The 22688-nt window shown below is 40.2% G+C and overlaps 1 protein-coding gene across 5 annotated transcripts in view; it reads right to left on the bottom strand.

Moving 5' to 3' along the window:
- triob (trio Rho guanine nucleotide exchange factor b) overlaps positions 1 to 22688 on the bottom strand; it is a 105806-nt gene that overhangs the window by 12801 nt on the left and 70317 nt on the right. For all 5 annotated transcript variants that reach the window (XM_019364896.2, XM_003443715.5, XM_019364894.2 and 2 more), the window contains 15 exons: positions 22254 to 22369; positions 20788 to 20910; positions 20274 to 20468; positions 19869 to 19984; positions 18999 to 19065; positions 18588 to 18697; positions 18399 to 18468; positions 18146 to 18235; positions 17855 to 17947; positions 17660 to 17771; positions 17196 to 17386; positions 16654 to 16755; positions 15030 to 15169; positions 14757 to 14856; positions 11930 to 12182 (listed from right to left, as the gene is read on the bottom strand). In XM_019364896.2, the coding sequence (XP_019220441.1) occupies positions 11930 to 12182; positions 14757 to 14856; positions 15030 to 15169; positions 16654 to 16755; positions 17196 to 17386; positions 17660 to 17771; positions 17855 to 17947; positions 18146 to 18235; positions 18399 to 18468; positions 18588 to 18697; positions 18999 to 19065; positions 19869 to 19984; positions 20274 to 20468; positions 20788 to 20910; positions 22254 to 22369 (1878 nt within the window). The remainder of the gene's footprint in view (positions 1 to 11929; positions 12183 to 14756; positions 14857 to 15029; positions 15170 to 16653; positions 16756 to 17195; positions 17387 to 17659; positions 17772 to 17854; positions 17948 to 18145; positions 18236 to 18398; positions 18469 to 18587; positions 18698 to 18998; positions 19066 to 19868; positions 19985 to 20273; positions 20469 to 20787; positions 20911 to 22253; positions 22370 to 22688) is intronic.

Genomic DNA, 22688 nt, shown 5'->3' with positions numbered 1-22688 from the left:
CAGTGTTACTCAAACGAAACGCAAGGAACATGCAACCACTAAAGAAAAAAAACAAACTTTTTTTCAGTTTTAGACTGACTGGCAGGTCTTTCAAATCAGGGACTAACAATGGACAGCTAATCCATGTGATTAATGCTATCTGATTGTGCTGTTGTGCTTTTACACCGGCACAAACTCGTCCTGGAATATGAAAGTATGACCCAAATCAAATCTGTCAAATTTATTGCTCATTGCAAAAATCATACATATTCATGGTAAGATGTTAAGTGTCACCAACTCATTTATCTCTGCATTAAACAAAACTCTATGCATATGTAACATAGCTTAGAGGCAGAGAGAAGAAAAAAAAATAAAGTCAATATATGTTAAAGATAAGTGTGGATTTGTTTGTTTGTGCTCTGTGCAGGAGGCAGGCTGGCCTCCTCCCCCTCTCACAGTGATGACGGTTCCTCGGGGAATCTGTAGGAGGAAAGCTCTTCTTCGTCGACTAGAAATGGAACGGTGAGAAAATAACGGCGTGGAAAGGGATGCTTGAGGCTTTGTCTGAGTACTTCAAACATACAGCCACCTGTCTGTCTCACCTGTCTCTGCTCATTTACTCCTTTTCTCCCTCTAACCTTAATTAGGGCCCGAGCACTTCGAGTGCGAAGGCCCTATTGTATCTGCTCTGTTTATTATTATTATTATTGTTATTATTATTATTATTATTATTATTATTATTTTTCATTGAAATGAATTGCCTTTTTGAGGGCTTTAACATGCTCAAAAACTCATGAAATTTTGCACACATGCCAGGTCTGGTGAAAAATTTTGTATTTTAATGGTTTTATATATGAGCACTGGGAAATGGCTCTGTAGCGCCACCTATGCGTTGTTAAATGCAGCCCTACGAACACATCTTTTGAGCTACATGTATGAAATTTGGCACACATGTGTATCATGCCAAGACGAACAAAAAAGTCAATGGGACCATTGACGCAGACCCAACAGGAAGTCCGCCATTTCGAAGTGAAGGTGACATTTTGGCTCCAATTTTGCCATTTCCATGCCTCGAACTTTTTCGAACTCCTCCTTGGGATTTTGTCATAGAAACTTCATATTTGGACAGTGCCAACTACACACCTGGGCCATGTTAAATTGCGGAGCTTTTGAGTTTTCGCGATACGGTGAGGACATGGCGCCACGGCGAATTTCGATGACTCGCCATGAAAATCTTATTGTCTCTCATTCCCTCATACATGGTCCGACGTGGACCAAAGAGCACACATATGATAAGGCTCCAGCCCTGAACATATTTCAACTGCCATATTTGACACCAGGGACAGCGCCACCTAGTGGGAACAGGAAGTGTCATGTTTTACACTTTGGGGTATAGTATTGTGATGCGTGACATTTGCAGCCTCAAATTTTTCCAGGAAAGCCTTAAGGAGTTGGTCTTGGCTTACAGTGAAAACTGTGAGTTTTCGCGAAAGGGTGTGACCCCTGCAGCATGGCGAACTTTGATATCTCGCCATGAAGAAACAAATTAGTGTAACTCAATGAAATCCAGTCTGATCAGTACCAGACTTTAAAGGGATGATGTCAGACCCGCCCTGAACAGATTGATATGCCCATTGTCAGGAATACGTAGAGCGCCACCTAGTGGCAACAGGAAATGTCATGTCTTTCATTTTGTTGTACTGATTTTCACAGGTTCATTGTGGCCACCTCAAAAGCGGTGAGTATCACCATCAGTCCTTCATGATGCTTCTGTGCGAAAATTGTGACTTTAAACTGAACGGCGCACCCTGGTGGCAACGCGGTTCACCATGAAAGACGAAGTGGCTTTTGAGGGGCTTGGAAAGTTTAAAAAGTCTTGAAATTTGGCCCAAACCTCCAATGTGATGAGGGCTTTGTTGTTATCTGATCATTTTCCGTGAATAGTGCAAAATGGCTCCACAGCGCCCCCTACAAAATTTCTAAACATCAGCCCCTGCTCTGTGTTTTATTTATAAGTCTGAAACCTGGTAAGCTTATGGAGGATATCAAGATGTACAAAAAAGTCTCTTGGAGCAATATCCCAAATCCAACAGGAAGTCAGCCATTTTAAAATTAACGTGTAATTTTAGCCACTTTTTCGCCTCTTTTCAGGCCTCATACTTTGACGAACTCCTCCAAGGGATTTCATCAGATTAAACCGATCTCCTGTGTGTGTAATCTAAAGACCTTTGTGATGTTAAATTGCGAAGCTTTTTACGTTCAGGGAAACGGGGTGGCCATGGCGGTACGTGGAGTTTCAATCCCTCGCCAAAAAGCAGTAATCTGCTGTCACTCAAAAACACAATGTCCAATCTCTCCCAAAGTTCGCAGGCGTGATGAGACTCAAGGTTGGAAATGTTCGTTATCCCATTTGTCAGTAATGGTTAGAGCGCCACCTAGTGGGACGACTATAATAATGATTGAATGAGATGAATCGTTAGCTGGTGGTTCTAGGCATGAATTCCATCAATGTGACATCAGATCGGACGTGCTGGTTGTAGGTGTTGGGCGTGGCCCGACGTGCCGGGGTGCGAGGGCCCTCATAACGCTGCTTGCAGCTTTAATTTGTTTTGCCCTTGTATCACCCTTTATCATTCATTGCACTACCATCCTCCTCTTTAGCTTCCTTTGCTCTCACTGAAAATGCTGTGAGGAGACTCACAAGTCTGACAACTAAACAAGCTTCTGACAATCTCTGAACAGTCTCAGGACGAGGGTGGATATCCTCAAACAGTCAACCGAAGGTAACAACCTGATTTAAAAGATTTTCTCAATCTGCTCATTTCATGAGAGAAAGAAAAACAAAAACCACAAGCAGTAACTCTGACTATCTGGATACCACAGAACACATTATGTTAATTAATTAAAATCTGATTACACTGCTGCACAGTTTGTCAGCCTGAGTGGAAATGTACTGTTGGACACATTTTCATCCCAAGATTGTTTTACACTATGTTTTTTTTCTCTATTTGGCCAAATTATTATCAATCACCATGTCAGCTACAATTTTTATGCACGACAGAGAGCTGTAGTTACAGAAAAATTATGAAAGCATCCCCAGTGCATGCAAAAATCCTATAATAATAACATAAAAATTAAGGACTTTAAATTCTGTCATAAGAACACTGTTTTTTTCTAATCTTAGAAATACACTACATGGACAAAAGTACTGGGGCACCTACACATTACACCTACAGGAGCTGTTCAGCCATGAAGCTCCCGGTGCAATTTCTCTGCTGATGTTAATGCCAGAGGAGGTTTGAAACTTAGTTATTGAGTCAGCAATAACTGACTGATAAGAGGCTTTTACACACTATGCGCCTCAGCACTTAATGACCGCGATCTGCAACTACACGTGGCCTAACACACTTTGTGGTTGAGCTGCTGTGGCTTCTAAATGTTTCCGCTTTACAAGCTGATCTAGGACAAAAGAGCGACTTCTTGGAACAGTAGCATCCCCTTTCTGTACCACAATTCACTGAGCTCTTTAGAATGAACCATTTTTTCACAAATGTGCAGTAAAGGGACCGAAAAGGCCTGAATTCAAAGATTAAGAGAGTGTGGGACCCAAAACTTGTTTCCATTTTCAAAGTCTGACCCTTCAGAACAATGCCTCATTTCTTCATGCTATTATCACTGCCAATTTAGACTAATAACCAGCACTTATTCTGTTTTTTGTTGAATTTAGAAAACAAGCAAACAAACAAACAAAATGAACTACAGTGACACTGCATTGGCTCTCTGTGCCTTATACAACCTGTTTGTTTCGTTCCCCTCTACATGTTTCAGTCAGATCACTGCTGGTCCATCACTGCTTTTCAGCAGTGAAACCACCTACTGATTTAACCCCTCATACAGGCTTTTGGTATATTTTAAAACACAATTTAATACCTGTCTGTTAAATGAAGCACTTGTTATATTATACCCATAGTTTTATTCAAGTTAAAGTCTTTGTTTTAGATCCTTTGCATGAAAGGTGCTCTGTTAATACAGCAAGTTAAATTAAAGGCAGTTTCTTGATACAGGCGGTGATGACCTTTTCATTGTGGACACGACTTCTAGTGAGGAAGTGACTGCAAAAATATGTTTATTCATTCAGGGGCGATGAGTCAGGACAACACACTCTCCTCCTACATCACTCTGTTTTAAACTGTTTGCATGAAAACACGATGAGCTTGAAAACAAACATCCAGAAAGGAGAACAGAGAGATGTTTTTCATCTTTTAGAGCAAGGTTAATTTTAGTGTGTGTATGAGTTGAAGTTATCTAGGTTTGACAAAAGGCAAGGTTTAAAATACTCGAGCTTCAGCACTTCCAAAATTCAGTTATTAGAGCACTTAAAAAGGTGCAGCTGCAAAAGATTAAGGCACACGCATGAGCCGAACGGCTTTTATGAATAGCAGGTGTGGAATTTCTGCCGTTCTTCATTGGACGATTCCACCCAGCCTGACTTAATGCATCAACATGTGAATGTGTGTGCCTGTCATTAGCCTCTGGAAGACTTTTCTTCTTACTGTGCTCTCCTTACTTACAGAATGTGTTCTTACATCACATGCAAAGGAATGAAGAGAGCACAGTTCCTCAATAACAAGAATCTCCCACATCAGGCACTGTAAAGACTTTAAATCCATCTTTACTAAGAGTTCTCGCATCATCTTCTCACAGTGAGAATCTTTCAATATCGTGCATTTTGATGGCACAGAAAATGAGAACACATGTTTTTTACAAGTTGCTTTCATTCTGCTCAAGCATCTTGAAAGGATGGGAAGGGGAAAGTTGGGACGCTTTGCAAATCAATATTTTCCACCCAAACACTCTATTTAAAGACAACAGGAGGTGTCGAAGATTTGTGTGTTTTGCTTGAGGGCAACTTCATCGCTTTTGTTGGCTCGAAAGTTTTACGTGCAACCTCGCTGGTTAGAGCAGATTTGTGGGGGAGCTTTGTAAAATGCTCTCCTCCAACAGATCCCCTGCAGTACTAAATGAAAACCAGTCACAATTGCTGGTTACAGTACAACCCTGGAATTTTTTAGTCACGGGTGCATTCATGGATCCTGTTTAAGGCTGTAATTCTGAGGACTCAGAATACCTTTGTTGGTCTCCGAGGATTCCAAATCCTTCACTTATGAGTTCTGAATCCTTCCCCATATGATGTTTACATTCGATCCACTATTCATGCTAAAAGTTAAAACTACAGGTGCTGACTAGACCTTTGATTTATTAGTGTTTAATATCCGGAAGAGTGTAGGTAAATACCTGCATTAGACAACTGTTGTTCACTAATGGGAACCAGATGAGTCTCTGACACATGTTCACCCAGGCTGATAAACTGTAGCAGTTAAATCAAATTTAACCCAAGCTAAAGTGATTAAGGTAGCCGCTAAAATGATCACTGAACCGAGAGACCACACTGATGAGCTCCAGCACTTAGGTGAAAACTGCTGCTTTCACCAGGAAAGCATAGAGAAGTGAGGACTTCTCACAAAGAGCAAATGGACTGTGGTTCCTGCAAACATGCTGTGGTTAACAAGCATGAGGTGCAGCTACTTGTTTCATAGCCTCACCTTGATGTAATTAAAATAATACCAAAAAATACTACTCTATAAAACGGTAGCAGTGAGGTAAAACTGTCTTCATAACTCCACTGGAATTTTATAGGTTTGTATATTAGCAATAAGCAGAGAATGGAATATGCTGGTTATTTATTGTGATCAATATGCAGATATACAGTGTGCAAGATATTGCTTACATAAGTAGTAAGTGTGATGCTGTTGATTTTTCACTAGTCCCACCTGTCTCATGCTTAAAAATCTTCAAGCTTTGGCTTGATAAGTGTTAAGTGGCAAACTGAAGATGTTGATCTAACAGGAGTGTAAATGAAAGTGTGAGACACCTCTCGAACAGCTGGTCAGCCTCTCGCTCATGGGGAAACAAACAGAGGGAAGTGGCAATTTGTTTGAAGGCTTCTTTTTAATTTGATTCTTATACTGGCAATTATATTTAAATCACAGAAATAAATCACGTTTTTTTTGTTCAAATGAGCTATAACTACATTTACTGTATTATAGGCATCATCCTTAAAGACCTTTCAATTTTGCTGCTAAAATAACACAGAATGTTCTACTGGCAGCCGTAGCAACAGTGTCCGCTTTAAAGAAGTTTGAGTTTTTCCATGACTTACATTTAGATATTTTTCTTTATAGGCTTGATGCCTACAGTATGCAACCTTTATGCAAAAAATTAAAACTAAATCCTTAATTCTATATCACCCAAAAAGAAAATGACTATATTAAATCAATAACTGAATCAGCATGTCTGCCTCTGTGTATTAGATTAGATAGAGCACCAGATAGACACATAAGTAGATATTTATGGCATAGCTGCCCTAAATTAACAGTGTGGATAATTACTAAAGTCAAGTTTTTATGTTTCTGTACTGGCTAAGTCACCAGTCTGGAGGCTATTTTTATGCTATTATCATTATCATTATTATTATTATTATGTCATCATTGATTTTATTTTTGGATTTTAAAACATACTCTTTTACAAAAAAAAGCAGAAAAAAATTTGTTTTAGCAGTTACAAGTTAAATGTTTGATTAATTGCTGACTTCTTAGAACAGTCCAGCGTGCAGGCTCATCCTTAGATACAGAAACAGGAATTCAGCTTCTTATTTGCCTAATAAATAACATAATAATAAATAATAATATTTTTTGACAGGTGGTCTAATAAATTGGTTAGGAAGTATACATACATAGATGAGAAAAACTTAAAATTTATTCTACTTTCTTCATAGTTCTGGTTAAACATACCAAACAACAGTTGGTACTTAAAAGCAAAGTCAAATCATACTTGTGTTCTCAATAGTCCTGTTCACTTTAACTTTGTGGGCTGATGTCCTTCAGAAGAACCCACCAGATGTTCTAATACTACTTAAGCATTTTCTGATTTATCAGCAAGCTCCCGACACAATGTGACGACTCAGTCGCTGCTCATTTACGCTGCTGCAAAAGAACATGCTAGATTTCCAACTTTATGTGTGTTCTTGTGTCTCTAAGAATAGGAGTGGGGTAGGTGGAGGGCCTCTTGTACAACTGCAGTGATCCAAAAAAGCGCTGCTCAACAGAAGCATGCCTGGGATTCCAGAGGTGTCACCAGGGGAGCATCTTTCATGTGCCCTAATCTTGCCAAGAAGAAGCAAAACAAACACACAAAGCCATAAACATCAGTTGGTGTGGCTGGGAACGTGCTTTTAGGGGCGGAAGTGCAGCGTGTGGGGAGAGCTCCAGGGGATTTTGGTAGATGATCTGAAAAAATGTGTACAATGCTAGAGAGGGCTTGCCACCAACAGCCACATTTAGGAAAGGGAGTGGTAATGGGATGAGAGACCACCCAGTGCACATTCTGGCAGAACTAGTGCATATCTGGGTGATTTGTAATGCTTTATCACACTGTATCTGGCAGACACCTGTGAAAACATTAAAAAGGAAAGGGATTCCATTGTTTAAGAGTCCTCATTCTCCCCTTCTCGTAAGTTTGACCTCATCATTCTCTCTTTTCTCAACAACACCCTCTGTCCATCTGTGCACCACGAGCCTAACCTGGATTTAAACAGGCAAGAAGACATAATCTTGTCCTGGTGATTTTAGTGGATTTTAATATTTCATTATGTAACGGTGCATTCACAAAATTACTTTTAAAGCCATAATGCCACCACATAATTGACAGATGAACTGTGAAACTGCAGCACAAAGCCCGTACAAAAATAGCTGATGTAAACCCAGCAAATAAGGACAAGCTGTCAAAACGACAAATGTAGAGTTGCAGTTGTTTCTTGCACAGCTGGAGCTTCAATATCGCACTTTAGAGCGAAAAAAGACCCGTTTTAATGTCATAAGACCAGAGGCATCGTCTAATCGAGATTCTAATGTTATGCTTTCGTTACATTTTCACCAGAGGAACAAACAATAGCGGCAAACTGCTAAACCAGAACAACTTATCATTTTTGTTTTCCCAAGCACACTGCATAAGACCCAAATCTAGCATTTAACAGCATAACAGGAAGCAATTTACTTTTGTCCTACACATGGCACCTACCCAGATCCAACAGCCAGAACTTGCAGTTGTCAGAGTGTTCTCCCTGCGCCGAATCCACAGAGTAAAAAGGGTTCAAAGACACTAAAGATTCAATTCCACGGGCCATGCTAGTGGAATATCAAAGTCTGACTTGAAATATTTCCTTAGAGCATCTCCAAAGGTATGCCAAAAGGCTTTAAGATCCTTTGAAAAAAAAACCAGAATCTTTATAAATAAAAATAAGCCTGCAGTAACTACGTCGCTGAAATTCCAGGGAAAGTGTGAAGTCCAGTGTGAGAGAAAAGCAAAAGTCAAATGCAGCATTAGAGAGTAGGATGTTTTCTCTCTCTTTCTTTGTATCTCCATCCCTCCCTCTCTCCCTCCCTCATGAGTGGGCTGCTGTGAGGATATTGGGCAAACCTCCACTGTGCCTCTCCCGTTCCAAGGGGACGTCTGGAAACAGGCAGCATATCTACCGTATTACCCTTTGTAGAAGCACCCACTCAGTTTGTGTGGGCGGGTGCATATTTTACAGGCATTAGGTCGCATACAACTTGTGCAGTATGCTTGGAACAAATATAGATTTGGTTATGAAATCGAACACAAATGAACAGCACAAAGCTTGGTTTAAAAAAGAAATATGTTTTCTATTCAGTTGTTCATCAAAAGTGTCGCGCGTACATTTCGGATTTTCTTTTTACATTTATTTAGTTTCTAAATGGTACTACTGACTATTTATCCAACACGTAACTCTGTTTTTGGAGCGTCTTCATCTGAAACTGTGCTCTGTGCAGCCTTGAGCAGTTATGCAAGCTAGATGCACAAAGACCTGCCTGTTTAACTGCGAGTGTGTGTTTATGTGTATCTCTCTGGGGTTTAAACACACTCTCTACTGTTAGGGCAGACACACACATACACAGGCACTCCGAGTCTTTATATCAATAACATTAAGTTTCATTAAGTGGGTACTTTAGTATTTATTCCATCGCGAGGGGCAGTGCAGGCCACCTGCATGTCTCGCAAATCTGTGATATTACATAGCAGGGACGCGCAGGCTCGTGCAGCTGTCAGCAATTGGATTAGAGCCAGAAAAACAAAAGAAACATATCATAAATCTGAATAACTGAAACTGCCAAGCGTACATTTTGTGGCCTAATTCATCTGCATGTGAAGCCTTCTATGGTACTCTGTTCCCTCAGATGCCTCAAACTGCCAGTTATTCTTAGTGGTGAGAAATTGCAGCTGTAGGCACTGGTTGTCTGCGAGGCTTCACCTCAGTTTATTCATGTCACTGAACTGTTTGTTTCTTTTGGAGGATTTATAATGGCATGTTTCTGAAAAACAATATGGCTTGCTAGTTTGCTAGCATTAACTGAAACCTTAAGACTCTGAATCAGGGGTGTCAAACATAACCGCAAAGCCTGGGGGCCAAAATCGGCCTTGCAAAGACTCCATTCTGGCCCACTGGACGGCTTTGGAAAGTGTGAAGGAGGACATAAATTTTGGACTTTTACTACTAATAAACACCTCCCCCACCATCATTCATAGTACACCGAAGTCATTACGTAATAGAAAAGCAATTAAATGACTGAAAATGTCCCATTTTTTCACTATATACTATAGAAATTTCAGGATTTTTTTACAGTGATTTCACAGTCTGGGAAATGTGCTACTGGAACTTTTTTCTGTAATTTTACACGTCTTACACTTTAGACCCAAAGAGCCATGCTGACAGATTTTTTTTAAATTTACAAATTAAAGTCTTAACAGAGATTTAAACTTCTTTTACTTTAGATCAAAGAGGAGTGTAGGTGGCCCGCGATGTAAAACGTGTTTGACATTCCTGCTCAAAATAGTCTTGAAAACTCAAGGTTTCGACAAGCATAAGCTGATGATTCAAAAAAATGCCTCCAAAGAACACTGGATGAAATGTCAGGGTGAATATCTATACACATTTTTGCCTTTAACGCACAGTCTATGATTGTGAGACATGACAAGAAAAATGGGAGATTTCTTGGACGACCACCTTAATCCCCTAAACCTTCACCCTTCCACCACATTGGACAAAGCAGCATCCACGGTTGGTCTGTAAATAAAAAAAGGCTGGCAAAAACTGCACAAAAAGCCTTTTCTCCCCCTTTTTTGTCATCCTCGTCTCCCTCCTCTTGAGCAGCAGCCTTTTTGACGAGAGTAACCCCTGCAGAGAAAGGCTCCTTTTCATCACCCCCTCTGACCGCACAAACACACAGTGACAAACGGACAAGAAACACGAGTCCCAGTAAACAAAGTAAGGATGACAAACAAAGAGCTGGAGTTGAAAGCGTAAAATAATTGGTTGGAAAATTGTAGCCTTCTTCTCGTGCTGGTCTAGTAAATCATTCAGCTAATGCCAAAATTGTTAGTTCCTGTATTCACCGTCCAAGCATCCTTTAATTTTAAATGCAGACCTTTCTCGTACTGACTACAAAGACGCTGCCAGCAAAATATTTGTATGCTATATCACCATAGAAACAAGCAGTCCAGCTCTCACCCACTCTTCCAGATTAAAAAGAGAAAGGCACAAGCAGAAACTTCTCTCAAGACATGATGACAGCAGCTCATAACTCCAACTGGCTACGCGTAGTTTGATCACAGCTTGGATTATGAGTGTTTTGGTCAAAAGAACAACAGGTTCACAGGAATAACCGGACAACCCTATGATATATTCACATAAGAAAAAAAAATGAATATAAAGCATCTAGCTAAGCCAGCTACAAGTCACTGTGTGACTAATTAAACTAAAAGCATGTATGTTTTACAGCAATGCAGCATTAGCATTGGTGGAAAGTCCTTAAGCACAATTATGTGCTACAGTACAGTTCTGAGGAATATGTTCTGCTTTCCTAGGCTATGTGGTAGCATCGAAAACTCTGAATTAGCTCCACTTTTGCCAACAGCAAAATTTAATTTATGCTAAGCCAAGAGTAAGGCCACTCTATCTATGAGCACTTCTTTTTTTGGTGCTACAAGTATAATTAAATACTAATAACTTGTAAGCACAGTGGGATTCATTGTGCGTGTCATTTTTTGCTGGAGACCTACAAGCCCCTACTTCAGGAAAATAATATTTTATTTTAGAACCATCAGGCTATAGGTGCATTTTTGGATCTAATACCTTCAGAGGAAGTACCACCTTCTCTGTGTGTCTGCACTGCAGGAACCTGGGACTACTGAAGTTCTTAGAACCTCATTTTTAGGTCCACAATCGCTCATCAGTGTTGAGACTTTGAGTTTTCATGTCCTTTGCCCAACTTCACGTGTTAGATAATGCTTCAAATAACAACCCAAATAAGTTCCTGGAAGTCTTACATGGCGAGTGCTGAATGACTAGACTTAGTTTGAGAAGGGCTTTGGTGTTAATACACACAGATTGAGAAAATCCATTGGAAATGTGTTTTTTGTGCCAAAATATGTCAGGTATAAGGACAAAGGACAAAATGAGGTTTTCTGACAGTAATAACATCTGTCAATGGTAAAATTGTTAATGAAAAAAGTCAAAAAAAGAGTGTAAAAAAAAAAAACTGCTGTGCTTCAAGTGGGCCTTCCACAGTTGCATAGCAACACCTAGAAATACATGTCTGTGTTCCCCGAAGCAGCTGTTTAATGGAAAGTGAAGGCTCTACGGGTCATCAGTGTTGTATTTGCAAACAGGAACTGAATCCGATATGTCCATGCTTGTGCATGTATGCAACAAGCAGCTGTTTTTAAGTGTTCAGATGTGCTTCGCGACAAAACAAACATCAAAAAACATCATTCAGTGCACCTGTAATAAGCCAAGAAATTATTCTCCTCCTACCTTTGTGGTTGAAGAGGCCCTCCATCTCCATGGAGGACCTGGAGTGAGCGATGCAGAGCATGGAGCAGGGCACAATGCCCTCCTGGGCTGGCGAGCGATCCGTGGTCCGGACCAAGCACCAGTCCGGCTTGTCGTGCAGTCGCTCCAAAACCTCCACAGTCTGGCCGCGGCGGACTGTCAGCTCCCCGTTGCTGCCGCCGTTACTGGCCACAAAGTCGTGTATGACCACTGTGAGTTCACAGCCACCAGAGAGCTGGAAGGGAAACAACAGCACTCTAAATGTTTTTTCAAGAGGATAACCTCCATATTAATAGCTGTTAGGCTAGTGTGTAGCAAAATTTTCAAACAATCCATTATTGTCTCATTGTGTTCCCTTAGAATATACATGAACATTTCTGAGTAGTTTTCTGCATTTTATTAATCTTATCACCAACACTTGCTCGATGTTAAATAATAACCCTGCAGTAAAACTTTCCCTGGCAATTAATTAATAACTGTAAAGCAGATGTGCCCACACAGTATCATGTGCTAACAGCACAGGGACTCAAGAAGCTCTGTACAGTGTAAGAATGAACCGGTGACTCATCCAAGCTCAACCGAATAAAACGTCACTCTGACGACGTGATCGTCTATGAAAGGAAAGGCAATTTTAGGTAGAGGTGGAGCGAGTCGGGATTAGTCATTTTTCTCACTGGTTATTTTAAAAGGTTTGTCCTTTTAACGTGTGAGTGAAAAAGCAGCTGCTAGTCGCTAATGATGCTTTGATCTGTTGTGGAGGCACAGAGGGTGAGCAAATGTAGCTATTCTGCAAACACAAGAGCAGATAAGATAGAACATTTAAAATGTTTTATGCAATTACAATTCTGGGACAATATATTAATACTATAATTGTTGCATAATGAATAGCTTGTCCTCATTCTTATGCACTGCAATGGACATTCTCTGTTTTTAATGCTGTATTTCAGTAATCACTTGGAGTTTGTTTTTATTGTAATCTTTGAATGACACGTTTTCAAGAAGGAAAACGTATGTTTATTTACGTTAAACATAAAAATTATTAGCAACAGATGAAAAATCTTGGAAATGGAGTGAAGCCATGCAGCAGTCATTAGCTACACACTCTGCAGTGTAAAAACTGTATCCACTGAAAAACATCCCATGTTTTCCAATACTTACAACTGCTCTAACTGCTTGTATGCGCTTCCATTTGAGTCTTTCAAAGCATATCTTATTGCTCAATATTTTATTCACAGTACACTACACTGCATTAATTGTCAAAGCGAAGTAAAGCAGATTATCTGAAACATACCCTTTGGTAGTGGGGCAAAGCCAGAGAGCTTAGGAGCTGAGAAACGGGATGTGAGCTCCTTTCTCCAAACCTGTCCATTGTTTTCCACTCCCTCATTGCAAGAAAAGTTCCAAAAAAAGATGGAAAAACTCTACAGAGCAGAGTTATCTGTGTCTCAGTCCACTAAAGTTCGAATCACACTAAGTGGATGCAGGGAAGCAGGTAAGTAGAAGTTGTCAAAAAAGAGGAATAATCATTCATTTTTAATTAGTATTAAAATTCCTGATCCCAACATTCCAAATCCAGTAGAAAACTTCCTGCTGTCCACTGTAATTGCACTCCTCTGTGGGTCCTTACAATCAGACTATTGAAGCTTAAATGATTCCTTCTCTTGTGTCACTTTCCTGAAGCGGTGCAATTAATCCACCCGTGTCTTTTAACAATTTGTTTCACACTGAACCTTTCATCAATAAAAACAAAAACAAATTAGCGGTAAAAACATTATGGTTGCCTGTATTTTGAAGCAAAGAGTAAGATCGATAGCTGTGAGGACTTAAAACTGTGCTCTCCTGTCTGGCATACAGACGAGCATCCTCTGTGAAGTGAGCGTGGGAGGCTGAAGCTGCTGACACACAACAAGTCAGTCACTAAAGCAGAAACGCACACAGGAACACGAGCGCGCACACACACGGCAACACAAACACGCCACTGTCACTGCCCCTTGAATGAAACGTCTCATGGAGTCCTCACAAAGCGAGAGATAAAGAGATGCATTCAAAAAGTGAGAATGAGATGCTAATTTGAATTTGCAGGTGTTACTGTGTGTTTCGAATGTGTATGCATGTGACTGTTGCCTAAACTGAGGCGCTGTGACTAATTAATCAGTGTCTGTGATCGTTTAGACTTCAGCTCCTCACTCCCTCGACCCTTAAAATTTCACATTTGGGTCATGTGAAACGACCGCAACTCAAGCGTGAAAATAAGGAACCGATGCATGAGTCCGGTGCTCAGTTTATAATTAGTATGAGATAAACGTACGGGGAGACTATTTTATCTGTGTGTGTGTGTGTGCTGCATGTTTTTTAGCTTTACAGTTGATCATACTGAGCGTAGGAGGACAAGCCTTCTGTGGTGCTATTACCAGATATAACCACAGCCACAAGCACAAATACACACGAAAAAACAAACACACACATGCCGCTTTAAAGCTCTGAGAGTCGGGCTGTTTCTTCCTCCTAACACAATCAAACAATTTCACAGGAAACGACTTGAGGACAGTCGAATGCATCTAAGCATTTTGCACATTTTTTCTTTTTTTTTTACAATCGTATTACTGAGTGACAGCATTAATCGACAGCAGAGCTGCAATGTGACTGCACGAGCTGCACGAGCTGCACGAGCTGCACAGTGTGACAGGAAATAAAATAAAAACAAAAAAAGAAATAAATAGCACTGAAAACTTGACTATTTTTTAATGTGGCTAAAGTGCTTCCCTTACATACTGGTTATGACGAGCGTCTGCGTGAGTTGTGTTTTTACCTTATCGCTGTCCAGTGTGTTCTGGGATGTACGTGAGGCAATAGAGATGGTATCAGGTTGGCTGCTGGCGTCTCCCTGGCTGTCCAGCTCCTCTCCATCCCTGCAGGCAGGCATCATTACAGCGGACCCATAATTACTATGACCAATAAACATGACATTTACCCTATAGGGCTATCTTCACGGCATATAGTTTTGTTTGGCTGAAATGCTTTTAGGCATTATCATAAAACTGATTTCTTTTTTTTGCCTGACAGTAATCTCCTTTTAGCTCACCTTCTGCCTTTGTGTTTCGTTGTGGTGGCTTTAGGGATGTGGATGGGTTCCTTCAGAGCTCCTCGCAGGTGGATTGTTCGCTCCTGTATGACTTCCCGAATGTGTTTGATCCAGTCCTGCTTATTCTCAATACTTGAAGCCTGGTGCATAACAGATAACTGGGTTAGATACATGTTGGATTTCAAAGTCTCTTAAGTGCACAGTACTGTTTTCTCTTTTTTAAATACAGACAGTGACAGCATTAATAGCAAGAAAAACACGGGTCTACAAATAAGGCCTAATTTAGTTATTATAATTCTCTCTCTTCCCACAGTGTGCTTAAGCCCTGCAGTCTTTAACTTGACTCACATGTCTATATGACGTGCACAGCTTCACTCAGAGCCCCAAAAAGCAACCACAGTCTATTATTGTGTTTATTTACGTCACAGATTCAATATGTAGATGCAGCTTTCATCCTATAACGACCCTCATTTGAGTCTTCTCTTCCTTTTTCACTTAGCAACCAGGACCACGAGTGCCATGGAGCCGAGTTATATAAGATACAGTTTAAGATGATCATCAGAAGTTATGTAATAAGACAGATAGCTGTACAGCACACATTGCCAAATCGTAACACACCCTGGGAGCCTTTCTCTGTGTGTCAGTCTCAAAAAGCAAACACATATCTACACACACACACAGCATGCATAAAACATTGCTTCTGACTCACTGCATGAGAATTACCAAGTTGCTTGTGAGGTTTGGATTGTGACCCATCAACTGCTATGCTAATGTGATGAGTGAAGAAGTAGCAGAAAGTAACACTCCACCCCCTTACAGGGACTGAACTTTGTTGGCTGAACAAAAGGAGCCATGGAGGATTTAGTGAGGATGGACTATAGACATGAAGTAACACTTCTTCATGTATCAAAAACCTTACCACTTCCTGTGATCATATGAGAAGTACAGTCATAAGAAAAAGAGAGTTTTCACAGGACTTTATGCATTCCTCTGAGAAACACAGCACACCCCAGATTCAGCAGCTTGTAGAACCACTTTTAACACCAATAACTTGAACTGTTTGACTTCTTCAGTCTGACACATAATTGTGGAGGAAATCTGCCCCAGTCTTTTTTACAATGTAACTTCACTTCACTGAGGTTTATGTGTTTATGCACAGCTCTCTTAAGGTCTTGCCAGAGCATTTCAGTTAGTTTGGCATCTGGACTTTGACTGGGCCACTGAAACACCTTGATTCATTCCATTTTCAGCCATTATGTTAAAGATTATTGTTGTGTTATGTTACATCTTCACTCTCATTTAGCCAAAGGACGTTGTTCCAGAAGTCTTGTAGTTTGTACAGATACAACTTTGCAAACCTAAGCTCTGCAGCCATGCTCTTTTTTTCTCCTCGTGCTTCAGCACAAACCACACTTGTTCAGCTATTTTTCAGTTGAACTTTAAGTTTGAGCATAATCTGACCTTAGTTTCTTAGTTTGAAAACTTTCTTCACACAACTTTATAGTAACAATGCTAGAAGTGCCAAAGCTTTTTGCAAGTAAATCTTAACTCTTAATCTTACTGTTAAAATAAATATGAATGCAATGACTCTTTCCATAACCCACTGAAATCAGCATCTTCATACCTTCAGAACAATCTTGTTGTCTGAGGTTGGGGTCCTCCCCAACCAGAGGGCAAACTTGCAAGGATCTCCCTCCACATGTTCTGTCACTCCAAGCTCTGACGTCTGATGAGATGAAAAACGTGCAAAAAAATATGACGAAATATAAAAATATCTCAGATTTATCATCCTACAGTTGCATTCTTTTGCTAAGTTTTTTTAAGACTTAACATCTTTATCACTACTTCATATTATTTTTATATGCAGTTGTGTCAAATTTAGTCATATTCAGCGTTATGGCCAAGGTCACAGTGGATGGTACAATTTGAAAGAATTCCCTCGAGGTGTTCAAGAGATATCAAGTTCAAAATGGGAGCAGCTGACAGACAGGCTGACTTATAGAAGTAGGGACAACTGAGAAGTATTCTGTCTCCAGCCACAACCGTTGCCATCACAGAGGCATAAAAATGATGTGATAACAGCCTTGTAACCCAGATAAAAACAACAGGTGTCTCGGAGGACCTGGCGTGGATCCACCCAGTACAGCCTGATAAAACAATTCTTACAAAGAGTTTGCTCTTGTAGAGGTATTTGCTGCGCCCGTTGGAGTCTTTCACTTCTTTGCTGAAGACCAGAGACATCTCAAAGAGGAAGAGGTGTCGATCGCGACCCTTCCGGATCAGAGTCTTAGGATCCCAGACCTGGAAGGACTCCTGGAGTATCAGCTCTCCCTGGGAGTCAATGTTCCCATCAAATCCTGAGGTAGTGAAGGGAAAAGCAGGGAAGAATCACTTAAGGGTGATTTCTTGTTTCTGCAGTAAATGCAAATATGTTTGTAGGAGGCAAGTTGAAATAATTTACTTCTGACTCACAGTTGAGTCAGAAATACAACTGACTATAAAAATGAGCAACATATTTCGTTTTCTCTCAAAAAGCGAAGTGACAGTTCAGTCACTGGCTACAGACAAGCAAAGCAAATAGGTGTGTATAATAAAGACATACTAGCAGATGTACACATGTGTTTACCCACCCTCCAGCATAGAGAGGTGCATGGCATCGTTGGCTCTCTTGGGGACACTGAGCATCACCTCCAGGCCATCCTTAATCTCCCCTTTTCCTTCCTCACAGCATGTTAACAGCTCCTACAGTGGAGCACACAGACGTGTCAACACAGTGGCATTTAAATACAAAACTTTCTTAAGATTCATTTAAATGTATGCTCTACCTTTAGAAGCAGCTGGTATTTTGTGATTCTTTGGACTGGCTTGATCAGATAAGAGGAGATAGAGTTTGCGAGACGATGTCTCTGCTGGATTTCCTGTAAATTGAAAAAGGAAAGAGACACTTTTACAGGAAATTGCTTCATTCATTCTAAATCATGCGGCACACAGAGGAACCATGAGGGTTAAATTAATTATGATTCGAAGGGAGTCAATTTCAGATATAAAATGCAGATTTAGTATTTCTACTCCCTGAAGATGAACAGAAAAGATTAATGCTGTTGGTAATATCTTACATCAAAGTAGGGTCCAGCATGTTCCACGATGAGCTGAGTTGAATCTGGCTTGTTCTTACAGTAGTTCACGTACATCTGAAACTTATCAGCCTTAGCAGGAAAAATAACAGCAGTATTTATTCACAAGAAATCCAGAGATGCGGATAAAACAAAAATGTTTTCAGAAGAAATGGACTATTGTACTATGCCATGTTTTAGCATTTAACATAGTGTAGAAAGAAACAAATTATTAAGGCGGAAGATTATCTCCTACCCAGGTTACAAAACAATGGCCGACATCTTCTGGAAGCTGCTCGTACTTTTCCAACTCCTTCAGGAAAATACTGTACAGAAAGAGGAAAAGATAGAGGGTCAAATTTCTGTGGATTCACTGCATTTTTTTTAAATCAACTGATATTGATGGTAAGGAAAACAAAGTGTCACAAAATAATGCACTACTGACTTGTGATGAAACTCATAGAGGTCCTGCATGTTCCCAAAAATGATGTGTTCCTTGTTGACAATACCAGGAGGAATTTCCTCCACGCCGCTGGTCATCTCCCACAGGTAGGTCTGCACAGACACGCACGCCACAGAATAATTAATTCATCACCTAGACTTGTGTCTAGCTTAAAGAAAAAGTAAACTGGCAGTGTAACCAAATGGAAATCATTTTAAAGAAAAATATCGCCATAATTCAAGAACAAAGAATGAAGTACGTAAAGTTTTATTTATATTGCACTTTTCAAGATAAACATCAAAGTGCTTCACAACAAAAAGAGTTAAAAACATGAACATAAAGTTACCTAAGATAAGTTTTAAAAGATGCGTTTTCAGCTGTTTAGTGAAGACCCGTGTTTGTTACAATACTTACATCCATACACTCTCGTAGGTCTCGTACATAGGCTTTCTCTGTTTGAATCAGCTCTGCCATTATAAATCTGAAAGGATATAAATATTGGGAAATACAGAAAGTGATGCACACGGTACACTGCTGTGACTGACAAAATGCAAGTAAATATAACTCAAAAACAAAAGGATTTCTGAAGAGATTAAAGACTGTTATCAACACTTTTGAAGAAAGAAACACTTTCAAAACGAAGAAGAAGAAATTAAAGGATTTCACGAACAATTTATCCACAGATGTGCTTGTAAAACCTGTAACTGTGGGTTTACTTAGATGGCAGTTAACTGATTTTTGTTTCTTAAAGATGACTTCAAGACATCAGTGAATTAAACAAACCAATGGGTATAACAGAAGTCATCCGTGTGTGTGTAACTATTACAAACAGGAAAGACACATAGAACAGTGCTGCTCTATGTGGAAGCATTATAATTCCCCTTGCTTATAGCCGCTCATGAGATTCCTCCAATAGGAAATTCCTTTATAACCCAATAAAGCATTTCTAAGTAGTTACCACAGATACTTTTTACAGCATCAGCAACACAAAGCTGCGCCATTAACGCTCATAACTAATGTATGTCGTTGTGCACTATAAACTGTTTTTGTACACACTTGAATGAATCTGGGGTAATCAGGATGATATTTACATGTAGTTTGTGTTATATAACATGAATGTACACATTACTTAACAGAAAATTTAAAATCAAAGCTGACCTCAAGCTAGATAATGTCAACAGCACTGAAAATGCTGAAAATTTTTTATATGTTAGCTGGAAATGATGTGCCTGAAACCTATGGCCCTGGAAATAAGTGGAAAATCAACCCGTCTGCTGCCCTTACTCTTTCCTTCGTGCTGATTTCCTCTTCTCCTCGTTGAGTTCATGGGCGGCGTCCCGCAACTTGACCTCTGACCCTGGAGCACTGGCTGGAATGATGTCCAGTTGCAACTCTTTACTCTGAAAACACAGGAGCCAGGGGCTATTATGTAGTGCACAACAGGCCACATCAGTCACTCAGCAGTTCCACACACTAGTGGGTGATTTATCAGCAGGATTCAGTCCAGGTGTAGTTTATTTGGGCTATATCAATGTTAATTCCATAAAGCACAAAATGATTTTTGAAAAGCTTAAAGTCGAAGCAAACGGTCATAATGCACAGTTATATCTCGCAAATACACATATATGCGTTTCATTTTTAAAGTTGCTTGAAAGATCAGATGTGGTGTTATCAGCGATGGGCACTCACGGCCTTGTTTGAGTCGGAAGAAATGCCAAGCGCTGTTTCCAGGCAGGTTCGGTATTTGTCCATGCGGAGAGAGAAGTCCCTGTAGCGCTTGTCCACCGAGGACACCCATTTCTTTATTTCCGAGGCATGGGCGTGGCCCTTGTCACAAAACCCATCCGCCAGCTGGATCAACAGCTTTACGCGCTCTTTGGTTTGCTGTCAATAGAGAGGGAGGGGGCACAGAGTGGAGAGGGATGGCCATACAGAGGAAAGGTAGATGGCAGAGAAAAAGAGAGAGAGCGTTAGGAAACAGTGTGTTGCCTGATGGACACAATAGACCGCTCCCTAACATAATAACAGCGACACAGTAAAGAGGAAACAGGACAATATGCCGCCCTGGGAATGGGCCTCACAGCAGAGGGTGAGACTGTGCAAATATACACGCAACGCAACCAGTAAGCAGCAGAAACTGCAAACAGGCTCGTCCTCCTTCTTTTATGGATAAATAAACAGACATAAATGTACACACACATACCTTTGCTGTGATCTGGAAATCTTCATGTTCCTTCAGCAGCTCCTGTGTGTGGTGAATGCTCGACCCGGTGGATGTGTGAGTGGACAGGTAAAACTCCCCAGTGTCATGGATCCACTCCAGGGCCTGAGGAAACAGCCAATCACAAATGAGTACGTATACAGTGAAGGGATTTTAGTTTAACACAGACTACCCAAATCTGAAGACCTAATACACTTAAAACTACAAAAAATATAAAAATAAACCCTTAGTGTATTATGTAGTATGCAGAGCATTATGCAATATATATATGTATATTTCAACCAACAATAATTCTTGTGTTTAAAATGATTGTATAGGATTTTCTGCCATACAGATTGCCTCTAAGACTCCCTTTATAATTCCCTACGATCACATTCATGGGACTTCTGGATGAGGAAAGTTGACATCAGTATGACCTTGTGAAAATAACAAGACATGGAAATATGATGCATACTTTTATGTTTTTTGGTTACCCTCCAGATCCAATCATTTAACACTTACTAAAATAATTAGTTACTTCCTAAATTTCTAGCATTCACTTCAAATATGTCCTATTTAATTTCTATCCTTATTAGTGTTTGCGTACTTTAAAACTGGGTCTGCCGGTGATACCTCCCAACCAGTGATGGCAGAACTGGTCCAGTCAAACTGTGAGACCAGAAACAAGCCCTGGGCCCTGGGGATAAAACCTGGACCAGCCTAGAATAGCCATGTCCTAGAAACACGCTCCATGTCATCTGGCTTTATTGGCCAAGAGAATTGGTCCGTGCATACACCCAAACACCACAAGAGGGAGCCAAGTGGCTTATATTAAACAACCTAAGGCACTCTAGTACAGGAAAATAGAGTGCAGATTCAAACTTGCTTTGGTTCTCTCATATCATGTTTAAATAAAGCATTCCAGTTATAAGCTCAGTTTGGAGAGTGTAAGGGCATCCCGCCTGCTACTGCAAACAATATTAACCAAACTTTTCTCAAAGTGAGACTTGTTTGAATGAGAAATATTGAGTGTTCTTTGGAACTTTGGTTCTCTTATTCTACACAGAAAAGCTTCCCAAGGTTGGGTTGACATGTAGGGGGGAAAAAAGAGTTGAAGAGATGCTTTGGAAATGCTTTCCAGTAACTGTAACCTTTATATGTCCTGTGCCACATAATGGTAGCCATCCTTAAGACATTTATACGTATCACTCCCTGTTTGCAGCAGTTCCAGTTGACTGTGCCATTATAAAGAAACACTAACTCATTGTTTAATTCAAAAAGAGAGACAAAACAAGATGGAAGTTGCAGCTGCTCGCCAACAACATGAATATGCTGATATACTCCCACTCCAAACACGAGGCTTATTTCTTTCTCAGTCTGCAGTAAATCAAACACCACAATGCAGTTATCTGCTGAGCCTCATGATCAGATTGTGCTTATTCCCACTGCACATATAAACAAGCACACACCTGTTTGGCGCTGCGTTCAAACACTACATATTGCTGGCACTGGTCCAGTCTCCGCTTCCTCATGGTCCAGAAGTGAAGCACTCTGTTTTCTCTCTGCAGCAGCTCATTCAAGATATCTGATGAATTGACAAAAGCACTTTGTTTATTCGGGTCGGTTACGAATTTCTGCTTAACACGCGAACAAACGCAGGAAAAAAATGAACGCATGAAATCAAAACTTCTCAGAATAATTAAAATGGTGCAAGGAAAGTTCAAAAAAAGCCCTTTTCAACCATGGAATACATATCAGCTTCACACATCTGTTAATATTAATGTTTATGTTTGTGCATTTGTTTTTGCCTTACATGCAAAAGCACTGATGGATTTATGCCACTGTCAGCATAAACTCTAGTTTAGCGTAACACCTCTATGTCTCTCTTTGTCTCTGTATACGTG

Source organism: Oreochromis niloticus, linkage group LG11 (genome assembly GCF_001858045.2).
Source record: "Oreochromis niloticus isolate F11D_XX linkage group LG11, O_niloticus_UMD_NMBU, whole genome shotgun sequence".
NCBI classification, from domain to species: domain Eukaryota; kingdom Metazoa; phylum Chordata; class Actinopteri; order Cichliformes; family Cichlidae; genus Oreochromis; species Oreochromis niloticus.
The sequence above is the reverse complement of the archived record's forward strand: the minus strand, read 5'-3'. Positions and strand labels throughout refer to the sequence as shown.